The 18,717-nt window shown below is 39.4% G+C and overlaps 1 protein-coding gene across 8 annotated transcripts in view; it reads left to right on the top strand.

Annotated features, from left to right (window-relative positions):
• Positions 1–18,717, top strand: part of PHKA2 (phosphorylase kinase regulatory subunit alpha 2) — a 91,817-nt gene that overhangs the window by 12,730 nt on the left and 60,370 nt on the right. For all 8 annotated transcript variants that reach the window (XM_086388235.1, XM_086388234.1, XM_086388233.1 and 5 more), the window contains exon 3: positions 16,194–16,352. In XM_086388235.1, the coding sequence (XP_086244361.1) occupies positions 16,194–16,352 (159 nt within the window). The remainder of the gene's footprint in view (positions 1–16,193; positions 16,353–18,717) is intronic.

Below are 18,717 nucleotides of genomic sequence, written 5' to 3'. Positions count from 1 at the left end.
ATGTCTCTTGTATTAGCAGGAGGATTCTTTACCACTGAGCCACCAGTGAAGCCTGAGCCTAATAGAATAAAGTCTTATTGAAAATAGCAAATAGAGACATTTGCAATTTTCCTGTTCAGGTGAAAGGGTGCTAGCGTGGCACCCAGTCATCCTTTGACACCTCTGATTTAGGTGTAGCCAGGAGGATTCTCACAGCCCTTGAGTTTGGATCTGTTCTGTAAGTTTCCACAACATGAGGCAAAGGACTAACACCTCAGGCTAAGGAATTTGCGAGAGAGGCAAAGAATTAAAATCTCCTTAAAGAGTAGTAAAGTAATTTACATATTTGATTGTAGCAAAGGGGCCCAGAATGGTTTCTGTGAATTTTGCAAGTTTGAAGATGCGTATTGGGTTCTGGAATGAAGCTAGAATGAAGTGGATTCCTGTAACCCTTGGCTTCCAACCCAGCTTGTTTGCCTATAAGCCACCATTCAGTCATAGGAGATGATAAAAATGCACCAGCCCAGGACAGCTTGCAGCTTGTGCATTATTTGTAAACCCAGAGGGTGAAATTTCATCAGCAATTTAGAAAAAGACATGATTTGAAAGTGAGAATTGCACACCTGTGATCTCCCTAGGTAAAACATGAGCCTGCTGCATGTCAGAGCTTAAGTTGTCAACATTATTTTCTGAAAGCCTGAGGTTTACATACCAAATTATGAAAAATCTACCTTTTAAACTGAAGAAAAAAATAAAGGTTACTCACATAACCAGTAGTCTCAATTATAGATGCGATCATTTTAGAACAAATGCTATTATAATTCCTACTTAAAACTCTCAAGCCCAAGGCATTGCCCTTCCCCATCCCCTTTAACGTTTCTAGCAGCAGTTGCTAGAACAAAATTCCCATACACTAAGTGAATTTAACCAGTTTTTGTAATAGAAATTCTCACATTCTGTTTGCCTTACTAGCATAGGGGTGATGGGGAAGGGTGGGAGGGACAAGTAATCATGTGTTTTCAACATTTATCCTGACTTCTTCTAAGTATTTTGTTTGAATCATTAAACAATATATTCCTCCCTTGGAACTGAGCAAGGTGGTAGCATGAACATAGCAATTCTTAATCCAAAGGAAAGAAGACCAAGGGTAGGAGTTAGCTTGGAGGCCTCTGACCTCTGTCCCTTGGAGCATAGGAAAGGAAGTTCCAGAAAGGCTTCGTGGAGGAGGGAGTATATGAAGGAGGGGTGTTTGCTAGAGGGCGTTACAGGTGGAAAGAAGAGTGTGTGCACAGGCACAGAAGTGCGAGAGCAGAGCACGTGAAGGAAATATAAATTCAGGTTTTCTGGGGGGCTAGGGAAGGCAGTATGGGTGGTGAGGCTAGATGCGAGAGGAAGAGCCAGCCCATGATGAGCCTTGTATGGGTGCCTGAGGGACTTTGATTTTATCATTGGGTTGGAGAATTCTTGTGTTTTGTTTTGTTTTTACTTTTTATTTTGTATTGGAGTATAAGCCAGCTAACAATGTTGTGAGAGTTTCAGGTGAACAGTGAAGGGACTCAGCCATATATATACATGTATCTATTCTCCCCCAAACTCCCCTCCCATCCAGACTGCCACATAACATTGAGCAGTTTCATGTGCTATACAGTAGGTCCTTGTTGTCCATTTTAATATAGCAGTGTATACAGGACCAGTGGTAAAGAATCTGCCTTTGACACAGGAGCCACAGGAAACTTGGGTTTGATTCCTGGGTCAGGAAGATCCTCTGGAGAAGGGCATGGCAACCCACTCCAGTATTCTTGCCTAGAGAATCCCATGGACAGAGGAGCCTGCCGGGCTACAGTCCTTGGGTTCACAAAGAGTCAAACACAGCTTAAGTGACTTAGCACGTTAGCACCGGCAACCATAAGTTCATTCTCAGAGTCTGTGAGTCTATTTTGTAAGTAAATTCTTTTATATCCTTTTTGGATTCCACATATAAAGGATATCCTTCTCTGACTTAACTTCCCTCAGTGTGACACTCTCTAGGTCCATCCATGTTGCTGCAAATGGCATTATTTCGTTCTTTTTAATGGCTGAGTAATATTCCATTGTATATATGTACCACATCTTCTTACCCATCCCCCTGCTGATGGACATTTAGGTTTCTTTCATGTCTTGGCTATTGTAAACAGTGCTGCAGTGAACACTGGAGTACACGTATCCTTTTGGATCATGTTTTTCTCTGGATACATGCTCAGGAGTGGGATTGCAAGGTCAATGGTAGCTCTATTCATACTGTTCTTCATAAGTGGCTGCACCAATTTAAATTCCCACCAACAGTGTAGGAGGGTTCTCTGTTCTCCACATCCTCTCCAGCATTTATTCTTTGTGGATTTTTTGATGATAGCCATTCTGGCTGGTGTGAGCTGATATCTCATTATAGTTTTGATTTGCATTTCTCTAATATTAGCTATGTTTAGCATCTTTTCATGTGCCTCTCGGCCATTTGTATATCCTCTTTGGAGAAATGTCTGTTTAGGTCTTCTGCCTGTTTTTTTTGATTGGGTTGTTTATTTTGATGCTATTAAGTGTCATGAGCTGTTTGCAAATTTTGGAGACTAATCCCTTTTAGGTCACATCATTTGCAAATACTTTCTTCCAATTTGTGGGTAGTCTTTTCATTTTTGTTTATTGTTTTCTTTGCTGTGCAAAAGCTTTTGAGTTTAGATATGTCCCATTTGTTTTTATTTCCATTATTCTAGGAGATGGCTTGAAAAAAGGTACTGCTATGATTTATGTCAAAGAGTATTCTGCCCATGTTTTCCTCTAGGAGTTTTAATGTGTCTGATTTCACATTTGGGTGTTTAATCCATTCTGAGCTTATTTTTGTGTGTGGTGTTAAAGAATGATCTAATTTCATTCTGTTTACATGTAGCTGCCCAGTTTTCCCAGCACCATTTGTTGAACATTGTGTAGTCTTGCCTCTTTGTCATATATTAATTAACCATAGGTGCATGGGTTTATATCTGGGTGTTCTTTCCTGTGGGTTGGAGAATTCTGAGAAGAGCAATGAAGTCTTGAGATTTTGGGTTTTTCTGTGACTTCCCTTTGTGGAGGATGGGTTGGAAGGAACTAGTACTAGAGGCAGAGAGAGCAGTAAGGAGCTACTCCGATTTTCTTTTAGGATGGAGGGATTGAAAGAAGGAGTCTGTCCTCTCTGTGCATTCATCTCTGTGCCCTCCAGCTAGAAATTGAACTGCATGCTAAATTAGATAGTTCGATGCTACCATCTAGCTTGTGTCTTGTGTATTTTGCCTTTATATTGCCTCAATCTTAGATTTCTTTAATGGCATCAAGTGTTTTTTTACAGTATCTAGTTCATCATGGCCATTTAATAAGAACTCATGGTCTTATCTGTCAGGATTCTTTCAGATGTAAGTGACACACCCACCTTAAATGGCCTTTAAGCACGAAAGAGAATTTATTGCTCAAATAACTGAAAAGTCCAAGGGACTGTTCTAGATTCAGGCATGGCTGGATTCAGGAGCTCAAATGATCGAGTTTATCTCTTTGCATTACTTGACCCCGTTTGACTCAGAGTGGCCTTTATTCTCTGCCAGGCTCTCCTAAGTGGTGGCAGAGGTGGTCCCTTGGCAGCTCCAGATTTATCCTTTCAGATTGGTGCCATCTGCAGAAAGAGCTTTTTCTATAATGGCCCCAGACAAAGTCCTGACTGAGAATGGCTCTCAGTTGGTCCAGCCTGGGTCATGTGCACATCCCTGAATTGTGCCTAGATTGGCCAGGCTGGGTCACATGTCCTTCCCTGCAGCCAGGGTCATGACCAGGGGGCAGGCAATAATGGAATCAGCACCTCCCCCCAAGAACCACACAGTCACAGCAGGGAAAATTATAGGCCATTACCAGAAAAAGGAGGAACAGGTACTGGACAGGCAGAGGCTACAGTGTTTCCGTTAGAACAGGAATAAGTATAGGGCTTGAGAGGACACGAACCCATGCCCTCCAATCTGCTTTGAACCTTCCTTTTTGTACAAAAGGAAACCACAGATCACAGAAGTTAAGTAATTTGCCCAAGATCACATAGCTAGACTGGCAGCACTGTTTTGCACTCCCACCAACAATGTCTGAGGATTCAAGTGGCTCTATGTCCCCGTCAACACTTAGTTTTGACATTATTTTTTTCTAATATTTTAGATTTTTATTTATTTACTGAAGTATACTTGATTTACAGTGTTGTGTTTCTGGTATAAGCAAAGTGATTGTTCTATACTTTTCCATTATGGTCTATCACAGGATGCTGCATATATTTCCTGTGCTACACAGCAGGACCTTGTCATTAATCTATTTTGTATATACCAGTTTGTATCTGCTAATCCCAAATTCCTAATTTATCCATCTTTATTTTCTTTCCCCTTTGGTAACCATAAATTAGTTTTCTATGTCTGTCAGTCTATTTCTGTTTTGTAAATAAGTTCATTTGTATCATGTTTCAGATTCCACATATAAGTGATACATGGTATTTATCTTTGTCTGACTGACTTCACTTAGTATGATAATCACTAGTTGCATCCGTGTTGCTGCAGAGGGCATTATTTCATTCTTTTTTAATGGCTGAGTAGTATTCCTGTGTGTGTTTATGTAGTGTGTGCGTGTGTATACCACATCTTCTTTATCCGTTCATCTAATGGTGGACATTGGGGTTGAGTTCATGTCTTGGCTATTGTAAATAATGTTGCTGTGAACATTAGGGTGCATGTACCTTTTCAAACTACAGTATTCTCTGGATATATGCTCAGGAATGGGATTACTGGATCATTTGGTAACTGTATTTCTACTTTTTAAATAATCTCCATATTGTTTGCTGTAGTGACTGCACCAGTCCACATTCCACCAACAGTGTAGGATAGTTCCCATTTCTCCACATCCTCTCCAGCATTTGTTGTTTGTAGACATTTTAGTTATGGCCATTCTGATTGGTGTGAGGTGATACCTCATCATAGTTTTAATTTTGCATTTCTCTAATAAGTAGCAATGTTGAGTATCTTTTCATGTGCCTATTGATCATCTGTATGTCTTCTTTGGAGAAATGTCTATTTAGGTCTTCTGCCCATTTTTTTATTGTGTTTAGTTTTTTGTTATTGAGTTGTATCAGCTGTTTTTATATTTTAGAAATTAAACTCTTGTTGATTGCATCATTTGCAAATATTGTCTCCCATTGCATTGGTTGTCTTTTGTTTATGTTTTCCTTTACTATGCAAAAGCTTTTAAGTTTGATATGGTTCTGTTTAGTTTTACTTTTATTTCTGTTACCTTGGGAGAGTGACCTAAGAAAACATTGCAACAATTTATGTCAGTGAATGTTTTGCCTATGTTCTCTTCTAGGAGTTTGATATCACATCTATGTTGAAGTCTTCAGGATATTTGAATGTATTTATTTTTTAAATTATTTTAATTGGAGGCTAATAACTTTACAATATTGTGGTGGTTTTTGCCATACATCGACAAGAATCAGCTATGAGTGCACGTGTGTCCCACCATTCTGAACCCCCCTCCCACCTCCCTCCCCACCCCATCTCTCTGGATTGTCCCAGAGCACCAGTTTTGAGTGCCCTGCTTCACACATCAAACTTGAACTGGTCATCTATTTTACATATGGTAATATACATGTTTCAGTGCTGTTCTCTCAAATCATCCCACCCTCGCCTTCTCCCACATACTCAAAAAATCTGTTCTTTACATCTGTGTCTCTCTTTGCTGTCTTGCATGTAGGGTCATCATTACTATCTTTCTAAATTCCATATATATGTGTTAATATACTGTATTGGTGTTTCTCTTTCTGGCTTACTTCACTCTGTATAATAGGCTCCAGTTTCATCCACCGTATTAGAACTGACTCAAATGTATTCTTTTTATAGCTGAGTAATATTCCATTGTGTATATGTGCCACAATTTCCTGATCCACTCATCTGCTGATGGACATCTGGGTTGCTTCCATGTCCTAGCTGTTGTAAACAGTGCTGCAATGAACATTGGGGTACACATGTCTCTTTCAATTCTGATTTCCTCAGTGTGTATGCCCAGCAGTGGGATTTCTGGGTCGTATGGCAGTTCTGTTTCCAATTTTTTAAGGAATCTCCACACTATTCTCCATAGTGGCTGTACTAGTTTGCATTCCCACCAACAGTGTAAGAGGGTTGCCTTTTCTCCACAGCCTCTCCAGCATTTATTGTTTGCAGACTTTCTGATAGCAGCTGTTCTGACCAGGATGAGATGGTACCTCATTGTGGTTTTGATTTGCATTTCTCTAATAATGAGTGATGTTGAGAATCTTTTCATGTGTTTGTTAGCCATCTGTATGGCTTCTTTGGAGAAATGTCTGTTTAGTTCTTTGGCCCATTTTTTGATTGGTTCATTTATTTTTCTGCTATTGAGCTGCATGAGCTGCTTGTATATTTTGGAGATTAATTCTTTGCTTTAATTCAGTTGCTTTGTTTGCTATTATTTTCGCCCATTCTGAAGGCTGCCTTTTCACCTTGCCTATAGTTCCCTTCCTTGTGCAAAAGCTTTTAAGTTTAATTAGGTCCCATTTGTTTATTTTTGCTTGTATTTCTATTACTCTGGGAGATGAGTCATAGAGGATCTTGCTGTGGTTTATGTCAGAGCATGTTCTGCCTGTGTTTTCTTCTAGGAGTTTTATAGTTTCTGGTCTTATGTTTAGATCTTTAATCCATTTTGAGTTTATTTTTGTGTATGGTGTTAGAAAGTGTTCTAGTTTCATTCTTTTATAGGTGGTTGACCAGTTTTTCCCAGCACCACTTGTTAAAGAGATTGTCTTTTCTCCATTGTATATTCTTGCCTCCTTTGTCAAAGTTAAGGTATCCATAGTTGTGTGGATTTATCTGTGGGCTTGTTATTTTGTGCCATTGATCTATATGTCTGTCTTTGTGCCAGTACCATACTGTCTGGATGACTGTAGCTTTGTAGTATAGTCTGAAGTCAGGCAGGTTGATTCCTCCAGTTCCATTCTTCTTTCTCAAGATTGTTTTGGCTATTCCAGGCTTTTGTGTTTCCATACAAATTGTGAAATTATTTTTTCTAGTTCTGTGAAAAATACCATTGGTAGCTTGATAGGGATTGTGTTGAATCTGTAGATTGCTTTGGGTATTATATTCATTTTCACTATATTGATTCTTCCAGTCCACAAACATGGTATATTTCTCCATCCATTTGTGTCATCTTTTATTTCTGTCATCAGTGTTTTATAGTTTTCTATATATGAAAAGTGAAAGTTGCTCAGTTGTGTCTGACTCAGGCCAAAGTACTGGAGTGGGTAGCCTTTTCCCTTTTCCAGGGGATCTTCCCAACCCAGGGATTGAACCCAAGTCTCCCACATTGCAGGCGGATTCTTTACCAGCTGAGCCATAAGGGAAGCCTAAGAATACTGGAGTGGGTAGCCTATCCCTTCTTCAGCAGATCTTCCCAACCTAGAAATCAAACCGGGGGTCTCCTGCATTGCAGGTGGATTCTTTATCAGCTGAGCTATGAGGGAAGGTCTTTTGTTTCTTTAGGTAAATTTACTCCTAAGTATTTTATTCTTTTTGTTGCAGTGGTGAATGGGATTATTTCCTTAATTTGTCTTTATGTTTTCTCATTGTTAGTGTATGGGAATGCAAAGGATTTCTGTGGATTAATTTTATATCCTACAACTTTACTATATTCATTGATTAGCTCTAGTAATTTTCTGGTGGTGTTTTTGAGTTTTCTATGTAGAGGATCGTGTCATCTGCAAACAGAGAGAGTTTTACTTCTTCTTATCCAGTCTGGATTCCTTTTATTTCTTTTTCTTCTCTGGTTGCTGTGGCTAGGACTTCGAAAACTATGTTGAATAGTAGTGGTGAGAGTGGGCACCCTTGTCTTTTTCCTGATTTTAGAAGACATGCTTTCAATTTTTCATCATTGAGGATAGTGTTTGCTGTGGGTTTGTTGAATATGGCTTTTGTTATGTTGAGGTATGTTCTTTCTATGCCTGCTTTCTGGAGAGTTTTTGTCATAAATGGGTGTTGAATTTTGTCAAAGGCTTTCTCTGCATCTATTGAGATAATCATATGGTTTTTAATCTTTCAATTTGTTAATATGGTGTATCACATTGGTTTTGTGAATATTGAAGAATCCTTGCATCCCTGGGATAAAGCCCACTTGGTCATGATATATTATCTTTTTATTTATTTATTTATTTTTTTTGATCTTGTAAATATGTTGTTGGATTCTGTTCTCTAGGATTTTGTTGAGGATTTTTACATCTAGGTTCATCAGTGATATTGGCCTGTAGTTTTCTTTTTTGTGGCATCTTTGTCTGGTTTTGGTATTAGGGTGATGGTGGCCTCATGGAATGAGTTTGGCAGTTTATCTTCCTCTGCAATTTTCTGGAAGAGTTTCAGTAGGATAGGTGTTAGGTCTTCTGTAAATTTTTGGTAGCATTCACCTGTGAAGCCATCTGGTCCTGGGCTTTTGTTTGTTGGAAGATTTTTTATTACAACTTTGATTTCTGTGGTTGTGATGGGTCTTTAAAAATTTCCTATTTCTTCCTGGTTCAGTTTCGGAAGATTATACTTCTCTAAGAATTTGTCCATTTCTTCCAAGTTGTCCATTTTATTGGCATATAATTGCTCATAGTAGTCTCTTATGATTTTTTGTATTTCTGTGTTGTCTATTGTGATTTCTCCATTTTCATTTCCAATTTTATTGATTTGATTCTTCTTCCTTTTTTTCTTGATGGGGCTAGCTAATGGTTTGTCTATTTTATCTTCTCAAAGAAACAGCTTTTAGTTTTGTTGATTTTTGTTGTAGTCTCCTTCGTTTCTTTTATTTCTGCTCTGATTTTTATGATTTCTTTCCTTCTAACTTTGGGGTTCTTCTTTTCTTCTTTTTCTAGTTGGTTTAGATGTAAAGTTAGGTTGTTTATTTGATGTTTCTTGAGGTGGGCTTGTATTGCTATGAATCTCCCTCTTAGCACTGCTTTTACTGAATCCCATAGGTTTTGGGTTGTCATGGTTTCATTTTCATTTGTCTCTATGCATATTTTGATTTCCTTTTTGGATTTATTCTGTGATCTGTTGGTGATCCAGAGCGTGTTGTTTAGCTTCCATATGTTTGTATTTTTAATAGTTTTTTTTTTCTTGTAGTTGACATCTAATCTTACCACACTGTGATCAGAAAAGATTCTTGAAATGACTTCAGTTTTTTTAATTTACCAAGGCTAGATTTATGGCCCAGGATGTGATCTGTCCTGGAGAATGTTTCGTGTGCACTTGGAAAAAAGGTGAATTCCGTTGTTTTGGGGTGAAATGCCCTATATATATGTCAAGTAGTTCTGATTGGTCCATTGTATTATTTAGAGCTTGTGTTTCCTTGCTAATTTTCTGTTTGGTTGATCTATCCATAAGTGTGAGTGGGGTATTAAAGTCCCCCACTATTGTGTTATTGTTAATTTACCCTTTCATACTTGTTAGCATTTGCCTTACATATTGAGGTGCTCCTATGTTGGGGCATATATATTTATAATTGTTATATCTTTTTCTTGGATTGATCCTTTGATCATTATGTAGCTTCCTTCTTTGCCTCTTGTCACAGTCTTTATTTCAAAGTCTATTTTCTGACATGAGTATTGCTACTCCTGCTTTCTTTTGGTCCCCATTTGCATGAAATATCTTTTTCCAGCTCTTCACTTTCAGTCTGTATGTGTCCTAAGGTTTGAGGTGGGTCTCTTGTAGACAGCATATATAGGGGTCTTATTTTTATATCCATTTGGCCAGTCTTTGTCTTTTGGTTGGAGCATTTAACCCATTCACATTTAAGGTAATTGTTGATAAATATGATCCCATTACCATTTACTTTGTTGTTTTGGGTTTGTTTTTATAAACCTTTACTGTGTTTCCTGTCTAGAGAAGATCCTTTAGCATTTGTTGAAGAGCTGATTTGGTGGTGCTGAATTCTCTCAGTTTTTGCTTGTCTGTAAAGCTTTTGATTTATCCTTTATATCTGAATGAGAGCCTTGCTGGGTAGAGTAATCTTGGTTGTAGGTTTTTATCTTTCATCACTTTAAGTATGTCCTGCCATTCCCTTCTGGCCTGAAGAGTTTCTATTGAAAGATCAGCTATTATCATTATGGGGATCCCCTTGTGTGTTTTGTTGCTTTTCCCTTGCTGCTTTTAATATTTGCTCTTTCTGTTTGATCTTTGTTAGTTTGATTAATATGTGTCTTGGGTTGTTTCGCCTTAGGTTTATCCTGTTTGGGACTCTGAGTTTCTTGGACTTGGGTGGCTATTTCCTTCCCCATATTAGGGAAGTTTTTGTTGAAGTCTTTAGGACATTTGAATTTATTTTTGTATATTGTCTGAGGGAGTGTTCTAGGTTCATTGCTTTACATGTGGCTGTCTAGGTTTCCTAGCACCATTTGCTGATGAGACTGTTTTTCTGCATTGTATATGCTTGCCTACTTTGCCGAAGATGAATTGATTGTAGGTATGGGGGTTTATTTCTGGGCTCTCTATTCTGTTCCACTGATCTATATGTCTGTTTCTGTGCCAGTACCATGCTCTTTTGATTACTGTAGGCTTGTAGTATTGTCTAAAGTCTGGAAGAGTTGTGCCTCCAGCTTTGTCCTTTTTCCTCAGGCTTGCTTTGGCAATTCTGGGTCTTCTCTGGTTCTGCATAAGTTTTAGGAGTATTTTTTCTAGTTCTGTGACAGATGTCCTGGGTAATTTGATAGAGATCACATAGGCTCTACATTTAATCTGTAGATTGCTTTGGGTAGTATGACCATTTAATGATATTCTTCTAATCCAATAACATGTGATATCTTTCCATGTATTTAAATCATCTTCCATTTCCTTTATCAATGTTTTCTAGTTCTCAGCATGTAAATTTTTCACCTCTTTGGTTAGGTTTATTGCTAGGTATTTTTTTTTGTGATTTTAAGAGAGATTGTTTTTTACTTTCCATTTGTGATATTTCATTGTTAATGTAAAGAAATGCAACATATTTCTGTATGTTAATCTTGTATCCTGCTATCTTGCTGAAATTGTTTATTCTGGTAGTTTTTGTGTGGAGTCTTAAGGGTTATATATATATGTGTGTGTCTGTGTGTGTATATATATATATATAATCATGTCATCTGCATATAATGACAATTTTACCTCTTCTCTTCCAATTTGGATGTTTTTAGTTCTCTTTCTTGTCTGATTTCTGTGGCTAGGATTTCCAGTACTATGTTGAATAGAGTGGGCATGCTTGTCTTTTACCAGATTTTAACAAGGCTTTCAGCTTTTCACCATTATTATGTTGGCTTTGGGCTTGTCATCAATAGCTTTTATTATGTTGAGATATGTTCCCTCCATATCCACTTTGGTAAGAGTGTTTAACTTGAATGGCTGTTGAATTTTGTCAAATGCTTTTTTGGCATCTATTGAGATGATCATGCGGTTTGACATTATTTTCTTTTTTCTTTTAGCCATTCAGTAGATATGTAGTGGTATCTCACAGTTGTTTTAATTTGCATTTCCTTAATAGCTAATGTTGGCCTTCTTTTTATTTGTTTCTTTCATTTATTTATCTATATATATTCTTTCAGAGAAAGCAATGGCACCCCACTCCAGTACTCTTGCCTGGAAAATCTGGTAGGCTGCAGTCCATGGGGTCGCTAAGAGTTGGACATGACTGAGCAACTTTACTTTTACTTTTCACTTTCATGCATTGGAGAAGGAAATGGCAACCCACTCCAGTGTTCTTGCATGGAGAATCCCAGGGATGGGGGAGCCTGGTGGGCTGCCGTCTATGGGGTCGCATAGAGTCAGACACGACTGAAGCGACTTAGCAGCAGCAGCAGCATATATTCTTTGGTGAAGTGTCTGTTCAAGGTTTTTTTTAAAACAAGTTTTTCAATATTTGTTTTCTTACTATTGAGTTTTGACTGTTCTTCCCCCCCCCCTTTTTTTTTTTTTGAGAGAGAGTTCTTTCTATATTCTATATTGTTGAGTAAGTGACATGCAAATAGTTTCTCCCAGTCTATAGCTTGTCTTTTTATCTCTTAAATGTCTTTCACAGAGCAAAAGTTTTTAATTTTGAAAGAGTTCAGCTTATCAACTTTTCTTCTATACATGGTACTTTTGGTATCATGGCTTGTTCTACCTAATTCTAAGTCCTGAAGGTTTTTCTTCTGTGTTTTTCTTTTAAAGTTTAATAAATGTACATTTTACATTTAGATCTGTGATCCACTTTGAGTTAACTTTGTGTAAGAGGTGAGATTGAAACTGAGATTCATTTTCTCGCATGTGGATGTTTAAATGTTCCAATATACTTTGTGTTTAGACATTTGTCATATTTGTGTGGATCGACTTCCAGTCTCTGTTCTGTCCTAGTCACTATGTGTGTATCCCTTTGCCTCTTGTCTAGGTACATACACATGTCGGATTATTATGTCTTCAGAGTGAACTGACTCTTTCATTATTATGTAACATCCCTTTATATCCCTGGTCATTTTCTTTGCTGTAATGTCTGCTTTATCTGACATTAACATCTCAATTCTTTCCCCCTCTTCTAGCTACTCTAAAGAGTGAAGTGAAGTGAAAGTTACTCAGTCGTGTCTGACTCTTTGTAACCCCATGGACTATATAGACCATGGAATTCTCCAGGCCAGAATACTGGTGTAGATAGCCTTTCTCTTTCTCCAGAGGATCTTCCCAACCCAGGGGTCAAACCCAGGTCTCCCGCATTGCAGGTGGATTCTTTACCAGCTGAGCCACAAGGGAAACCCCAAACCCTAGAGAGTAGGGTTTCAGTTTATTACTTTAACACTTTTTCATAAGTCCAAAAGCCAAAGGCCAGTAATTTATTACCATATTAATCTCTAAGCACTTTAGATTCAGTAATTGGTGGGCTGCGGAAGACAGAAGAGTTACCTGTGCTTCACAGCTGGCAGATGAGGTTATCAAGACAGCATAGTTGTTCAGTTATTCACATAATGATTGTTCATTTATTTGCTTCTCATCTCTGGGAGAGGCTTCTCCACATCTCTATGTTGAACTTAGGAATGGTCGTGTGACTTGCATTCATCACTGAGATGAGAGAGGAAGTGGTATGTGTCAGTTCTGGTGAGCACCTGTAAGAGGCAGCTCATGGTTTACTGTGTCTGTCTTCTCTGGTATGAGATGGGCAGTGTTGTGGGGGTTAGCTTGGTTCCTAGTGGCAAGATAGCACAGAGCAGAACCACAACTGAACATGGATGGACACAAGGCTTGGATGAGAAATACAAGCCACCAACATTTTATTCTTGTCTGTGACTGCAGTATAGGGGGTCAAGGCCTGGGCCCAATCCATTCTAGGCCTCAAGGCCCTTCCTTTTTTTTCTTCTTTGATAAATAGGAGTTAGGAACAGCACTTCCCCTAAATAGAAATGAAAATATGTTGGAGAGGGGCCTACAAATGACTGGATTTGAAAGACAAGCTGTCCACTTGTTCGCCCTTTGCTTTTGCTGAAAGCACAGTTTATGTTTGGCTCATCTGTGTTGGTCCACCTGTTCTACAGTTAAGGGATGTCATTGTCAGTTGTCCTGCAGGAGGAGAGCTAAGTCTCAGCACAGGTTTGTGCTGCTGCACTGGGACACTACCATTGACTCTTTGCAGCTCTCCTCGTAGCTTCTCCCTCCTCTTACTGAAGAGTGCTCCCATTCTTGACCATTCTGCCCACATGACCTAATTATCTCCCAAAGGCCCCACTTGCAAATACTGTCACACTGGGAATTAAATTTCAACATATTAATCTTGGGGAGACCAGGCTTTCAGTTCCTACTAGTACTCCTTTTGATGAGTGCAGCAGTACCCTAATGTAACATGGCTTATATATGCAGTTTTGAATGTGGGGATCCCCTGCAACACCCCAACTGCTTCTCTGTAGTGGAATGAGGCTCAGACAGTGTAGCTCCACTTCAACAGTTAAACTCAAGAATCAGAGGTGACTTTCAGGTAACAGGACAGTGACATTTCATAATCCAAACCACACTTGGCACTCTGTGTAGGCGGTCGCTGCTGTGTCACTGGAAAGCTGTTTGTCTCAGGATTGACTCATGGTTGATAAGAACGCCAGGGAGGGGCCGAGTTCTTTCTCTGATCTCCTGATGGCCCCAGAACAGATAAAGATGCTTATGATATACCTTGTTTGTGCCAGTAATTTTTTAAAAAAGAACTCCAGGAGTCCACTATTGGGAAAAGACTTGTACCTTCCTTCAGCCATTCCTACAGTTCACTTCTGATTGATTTTTGTTTTTTTGGTTTTTTTTTTGGTTGATTTTTTATATCATTGGTTTATAGTTGTTGACTGTAGAACAATTTCAATACATGGAATGCTGCTTCCCCTAAAGGAGTACCAGTTGTATTTTAGATGTTTTTGAAGAGGGCATAGATTAGTTAAAGGAGAAAGTCAAATATTTAATTCCTTAGGTGGGACTATCTGAAACTATGCCGATATTTTTTTTACCTAGTTACCTTGGCATTCACTTTGAAAATACTCAACAGAGTTGTTTTTTTTCTTGCTTTTTTTGATTTCATTTGTTTTGATTTTGGCTGTGCTGGGTCTTCGTTGCAGCACAAGGCTCTTTGTTGCACCACATGGGCATTTTTTCCTAGTTGCAGAATGACTGGGCTTCTCTGGTTATAGTGCACGGGCTTCTCTTGTTGCGGAGTACAGGCTCTAGAGCACAAGAACTTCTCTGGTTGTGGCGTGCAGAATTAATTGTCCTGTGGGCATGTGGGATCTGGTTCCCTGACCAGGGATCAAACCTGCATCCCCTGCGTTGGAAGGCAGATTCTTAACCACTGGCCCACCAGGGAAGTCCCCCAACAGGGTTTTTTAATGAGCCCTTTTGTAAATAATTTAGTACTCTTTTGAGTAATATTTTAAGCTGGCAAGGTTTTGATTGCTATGATGTATTTTATTAGATACATATTTCTTTGCATAATTTCAGGAAAAGTCAACAGATGCTTTATATTTATGTGACTCTTCTCCTATCTTATCAATTTTATTTCTAGGCACAGAGTTTATTAGGACTAGATTCTTAAAAAAATAGCTTTCTTGAGATATAATTTCCTTACCATACAATTTATCTAGCATGTATGGTTTAATGGTTTTTTTTTTTAACATACTCAGAGTTGTACATCATCACCACAGTCAATTTTAGAACATTTTCATCACCCCCCAAAAGGAAAAAAACCTGTTAGCAGTCACTCACTCACTCCCTATTTCCTCCCACTCAATCCTACCTGCAGCCCTAGACAACTACTCATCTACTTTCTATCTCTCTAGATTTTCTATTCTGGACATTCTGTACAATTGAAATTGTACAGTATGTAGGCTTTTGTAACTGGCTTCTTTTACTTAGCATAATATTTTCAAGATTCATCCATGCTGTAGCCTGTATTAGTACTTCATTCCTTTTTATTCCTGGATATTTCAGGAATATTGTTTCAGGAATAATATTGTTTGGACCATGTTTTGTTTATCCATTCATCAGTTGATGGACATTTGGGTTGTTTCCTCTTTGGGGCTATTATGAATAATGCTGTTATGAACATTTGTGTATACTTGTTTTGTGAAGGTCTGGCTTTTTAGTGACTCAGCTGTCCTTTTACATACTGGTGATATCATAGCTCCATAGGACCCCCCGATGGCCTCTTGTTCAGCGCCTCCTTTTTAAGGCAGGCAGTTTCCCCAGGCACACACAGCTGGAGTGGTGGAGTGGGGCTCCTTGTTCTCATGTTCAGTGCTTTACCAATTGGAGTGGAAACACAACAGGAGAGGAAGAATTAATTCCATACTGCACAGGTTTGTAAAAAGCCTTGTAGGCTTTTCTGTTTGCTGTTTCTTCTGTTTGTTACTTACAACAGTATGGTCTCATCTGAAAGCAAAACAACAAGTACTACAAGTTAAAAGTTGCCTTAGAGATATTTTTTAGTCTAATATCCTCATTATGCAGAAAACCAAAACCTAGAAAAGTGATGTCACTGCTCACCCAAGATCACACTGTGGTAGCAGGGCAAGGATTGGAACTCTGGGCTCTTCACTTCTCGTCCCAGTCCTCATTGTGCCCCGCTTAGGGTGAGCGTTCCTGGCCCAGGTGCTGGGTGAAAGGTGGTGCTCTCATTTCGTGTCTCCTCTCTGATAGAATCCCATCACGGGGCTGATGTCAGCCAGTCATGAGCAGAAGGACGCCTGGGTACGGGATAACATCTACAGCATCCTGGCCGTATGGGGCCTGGGCATGGCCTACCGCAAGAACGCCGACCGCGACGAGGACAAGGCCAAGGCCTACGAGCTGGAGCAGGTAAGGCTGACTGGCAGCTCTGGCCTGGCGCTCAGCACCTTTTCCTTGGACTGAAAAGCCTACAAGGAAGTAACTGTGTGCAAAACAGCCTGGTGCAGGTGCCGCCTCCGTTTCTGTTGTAGGATATTTGGGGGAGGCACTCTGGTCTCTTAACCTCTCATGTCTCTCCTTTTGAGATTTTTTTTTTTCCCTCCATAAAAAAACAACAATCACACTGAGTAGATATCCAAATTTCTAACTAGCTACATTTCTCTCACACATGCTCTGTCAGTTTTATACATACTCACGTATGAGATGTCATTATAAACTAACCTGAATGTTTTTAAAGCAGCACACTAGAACTCCACATTTCAAAATGCATGCTCTGTGGAGTCCTCATGTTGAAAGGATATTTATTCAAACAGTGTTGCCACTACTTAAAACAGTTTTGCAAAATGCCTTTCTAGTTTGAATCATTCCAAAGCAGTCTTATTAATTTGCAATACCCTTTAATTTTGAACCACACTGATATTGTCCAGTTTTCATACCCATGTTATCATATGGCACAATGAAATCCTTTATTGTTTTCCAAAATCAGAAACCAACATACCTACCAAAGCAAAGACTTGCCGTCAGTAAGTATGTAAGAAGATAATCTACCCCTGAGCGTGGAGGTATTTTCAGAGTGTTCCCAGTAACAGCCTTGAAGTAAGGAGTGAAGGAAAGTTACATGGCTCAAAATAGCCTGGAGTTAAAACTCCCCTCCCGGTCCTCCCCACCATTCTATGCAAAATAAAGAACACTCTCACTGGAAGAAAACAAATGGACATTAAGGTTGATAACACCCAGCTCCCAGCTGGTCCAGCCTCTGGCGATCTCCAGAATTCCTTGCCCCAGCCATTTAAGAGATAATTACTCCGAACAACCTTGGAGAAGAACAGGCCCCCTTAAGACAGTAGATTTCCACATATATGCCTATATATACTTATTCTCTTCTTGGGTTAGGGCAGCAGGTCACTAATCTGACTGCTGCCCCTTCTCTCCTCATTAAAAGGTGATCTGTTCCTTAAAGTGCCGGTCTCGTTCTCTTTGGGATTTGTCTTTGATTTGCACACTGCTTATTGGCCCACACAGCCAGTGGGTCATCAGATCCAGGTAGAATTCTTGTGGCCCAATCGTAAACAAAGTGGGCCTGAGTGTCAGGCAGCCTTGTCAGCAGTAGGGAAGCTAAAAGAGGAAGCCTGTCTGTGCGAGCAGGGAAAGGACCATTTGAATTTGACTAGACGTGCTAAGTATGAGGTGATGAAATCACCTAGTCTTGGAGCTAAGGGGTAGTATTTAAAATGCATACAGCAAGCATTGAATGCTCCTCCAAGAACTTGGATGGCAGTTACATAAGTGAATCATTCATTTAACAGTGTAATAATTTGATATTCATGTTCTCCAAATTTTCTGCACACACACACACACACACACACACACACACCCACCACCCCCCCCCCCCCACTACCTCTCTACTGTAAGCAATTTCTGATCTGGGTTAGAGTTGACTAGATTTGCTGCTCTATGACTGACAATAGAGAGGCACAAACAGACCACATTATTTGATTTGTTGAGTGTGGTTAATAACTGCAGCAGACATCTCCCTTGATTATGGAAAATAACACTGGATCTTCCAATGATCCTCGACATGGATACTATTCCACTTGGGGCTCAGGCAGTACAGCTGCTCATTGTGTGAGACTGTCCCATGCATTGCAGCACACGTAGCATCCTTAGTCCTTACTTACTAAATGCCTATAGCTCCCATCCCCATCAGAGTGACAATAAAAATGCCTCCACCCCCACATTTCTAAATGCTCCCCCTCCCCCAGGGGATGCTAATGTCACCCCCAGTTGGGAACCACTGGGTCTCTTCACAATGGAAAATAACCTTATTTGAGGGGAAGTCAATTGGCAAATGTTTATGCTTCACACTGTAGGAAATATTAATTTTGACAGTGTTAATTATACCTTTTAATGAGGTAATATTTTCTGCATCAAGAGAGTTTCTGACATAAAGTGAGATTATACTCTAGAATCCTAGGATTTTAGAGAATGAAGAATCTGAAAGGTGATCCATTTCAGACTTTTCTCCCATAATTATCTTTGGTGGTCTTAGCCTGCAAACCATGTTGATTATGTAAGAGAGGAGATGCTAATAGCCCTGGGAGGGAAGTTCTTTCAGCCAGCCTACTTTGACCTAAAAATACCCCATTCTCTAGCCACTTGAGAAGTCGTTTTCTCGTGGATTTAATAGGACGTATGAGGACCATCTTTCAGCGGGCCTGAACTGTGGAGGAAAAGAGTGGCAATATAATGTATTGACAAGGAGCTCAAACTCCGG

The sequence above is a fragment of the Bos grunniens genome, chromosome X, assembly GCF_055505025.1.
Source record: "Bos grunniens cultivar Pamir isolate PY7600 chromosome X, Bosgru_T2T1.0, whole genome shotgun sequence".
Classification (NCBI taxonomy): domain Eukaryota; kingdom Metazoa; phylum Chordata; class Mammalia; order Artiodactyla; family Bovidae; genus Bos; species Bos grunniens.
This window is presented reverse-complemented; position numbering and strand designations above follow the sequence as displayed.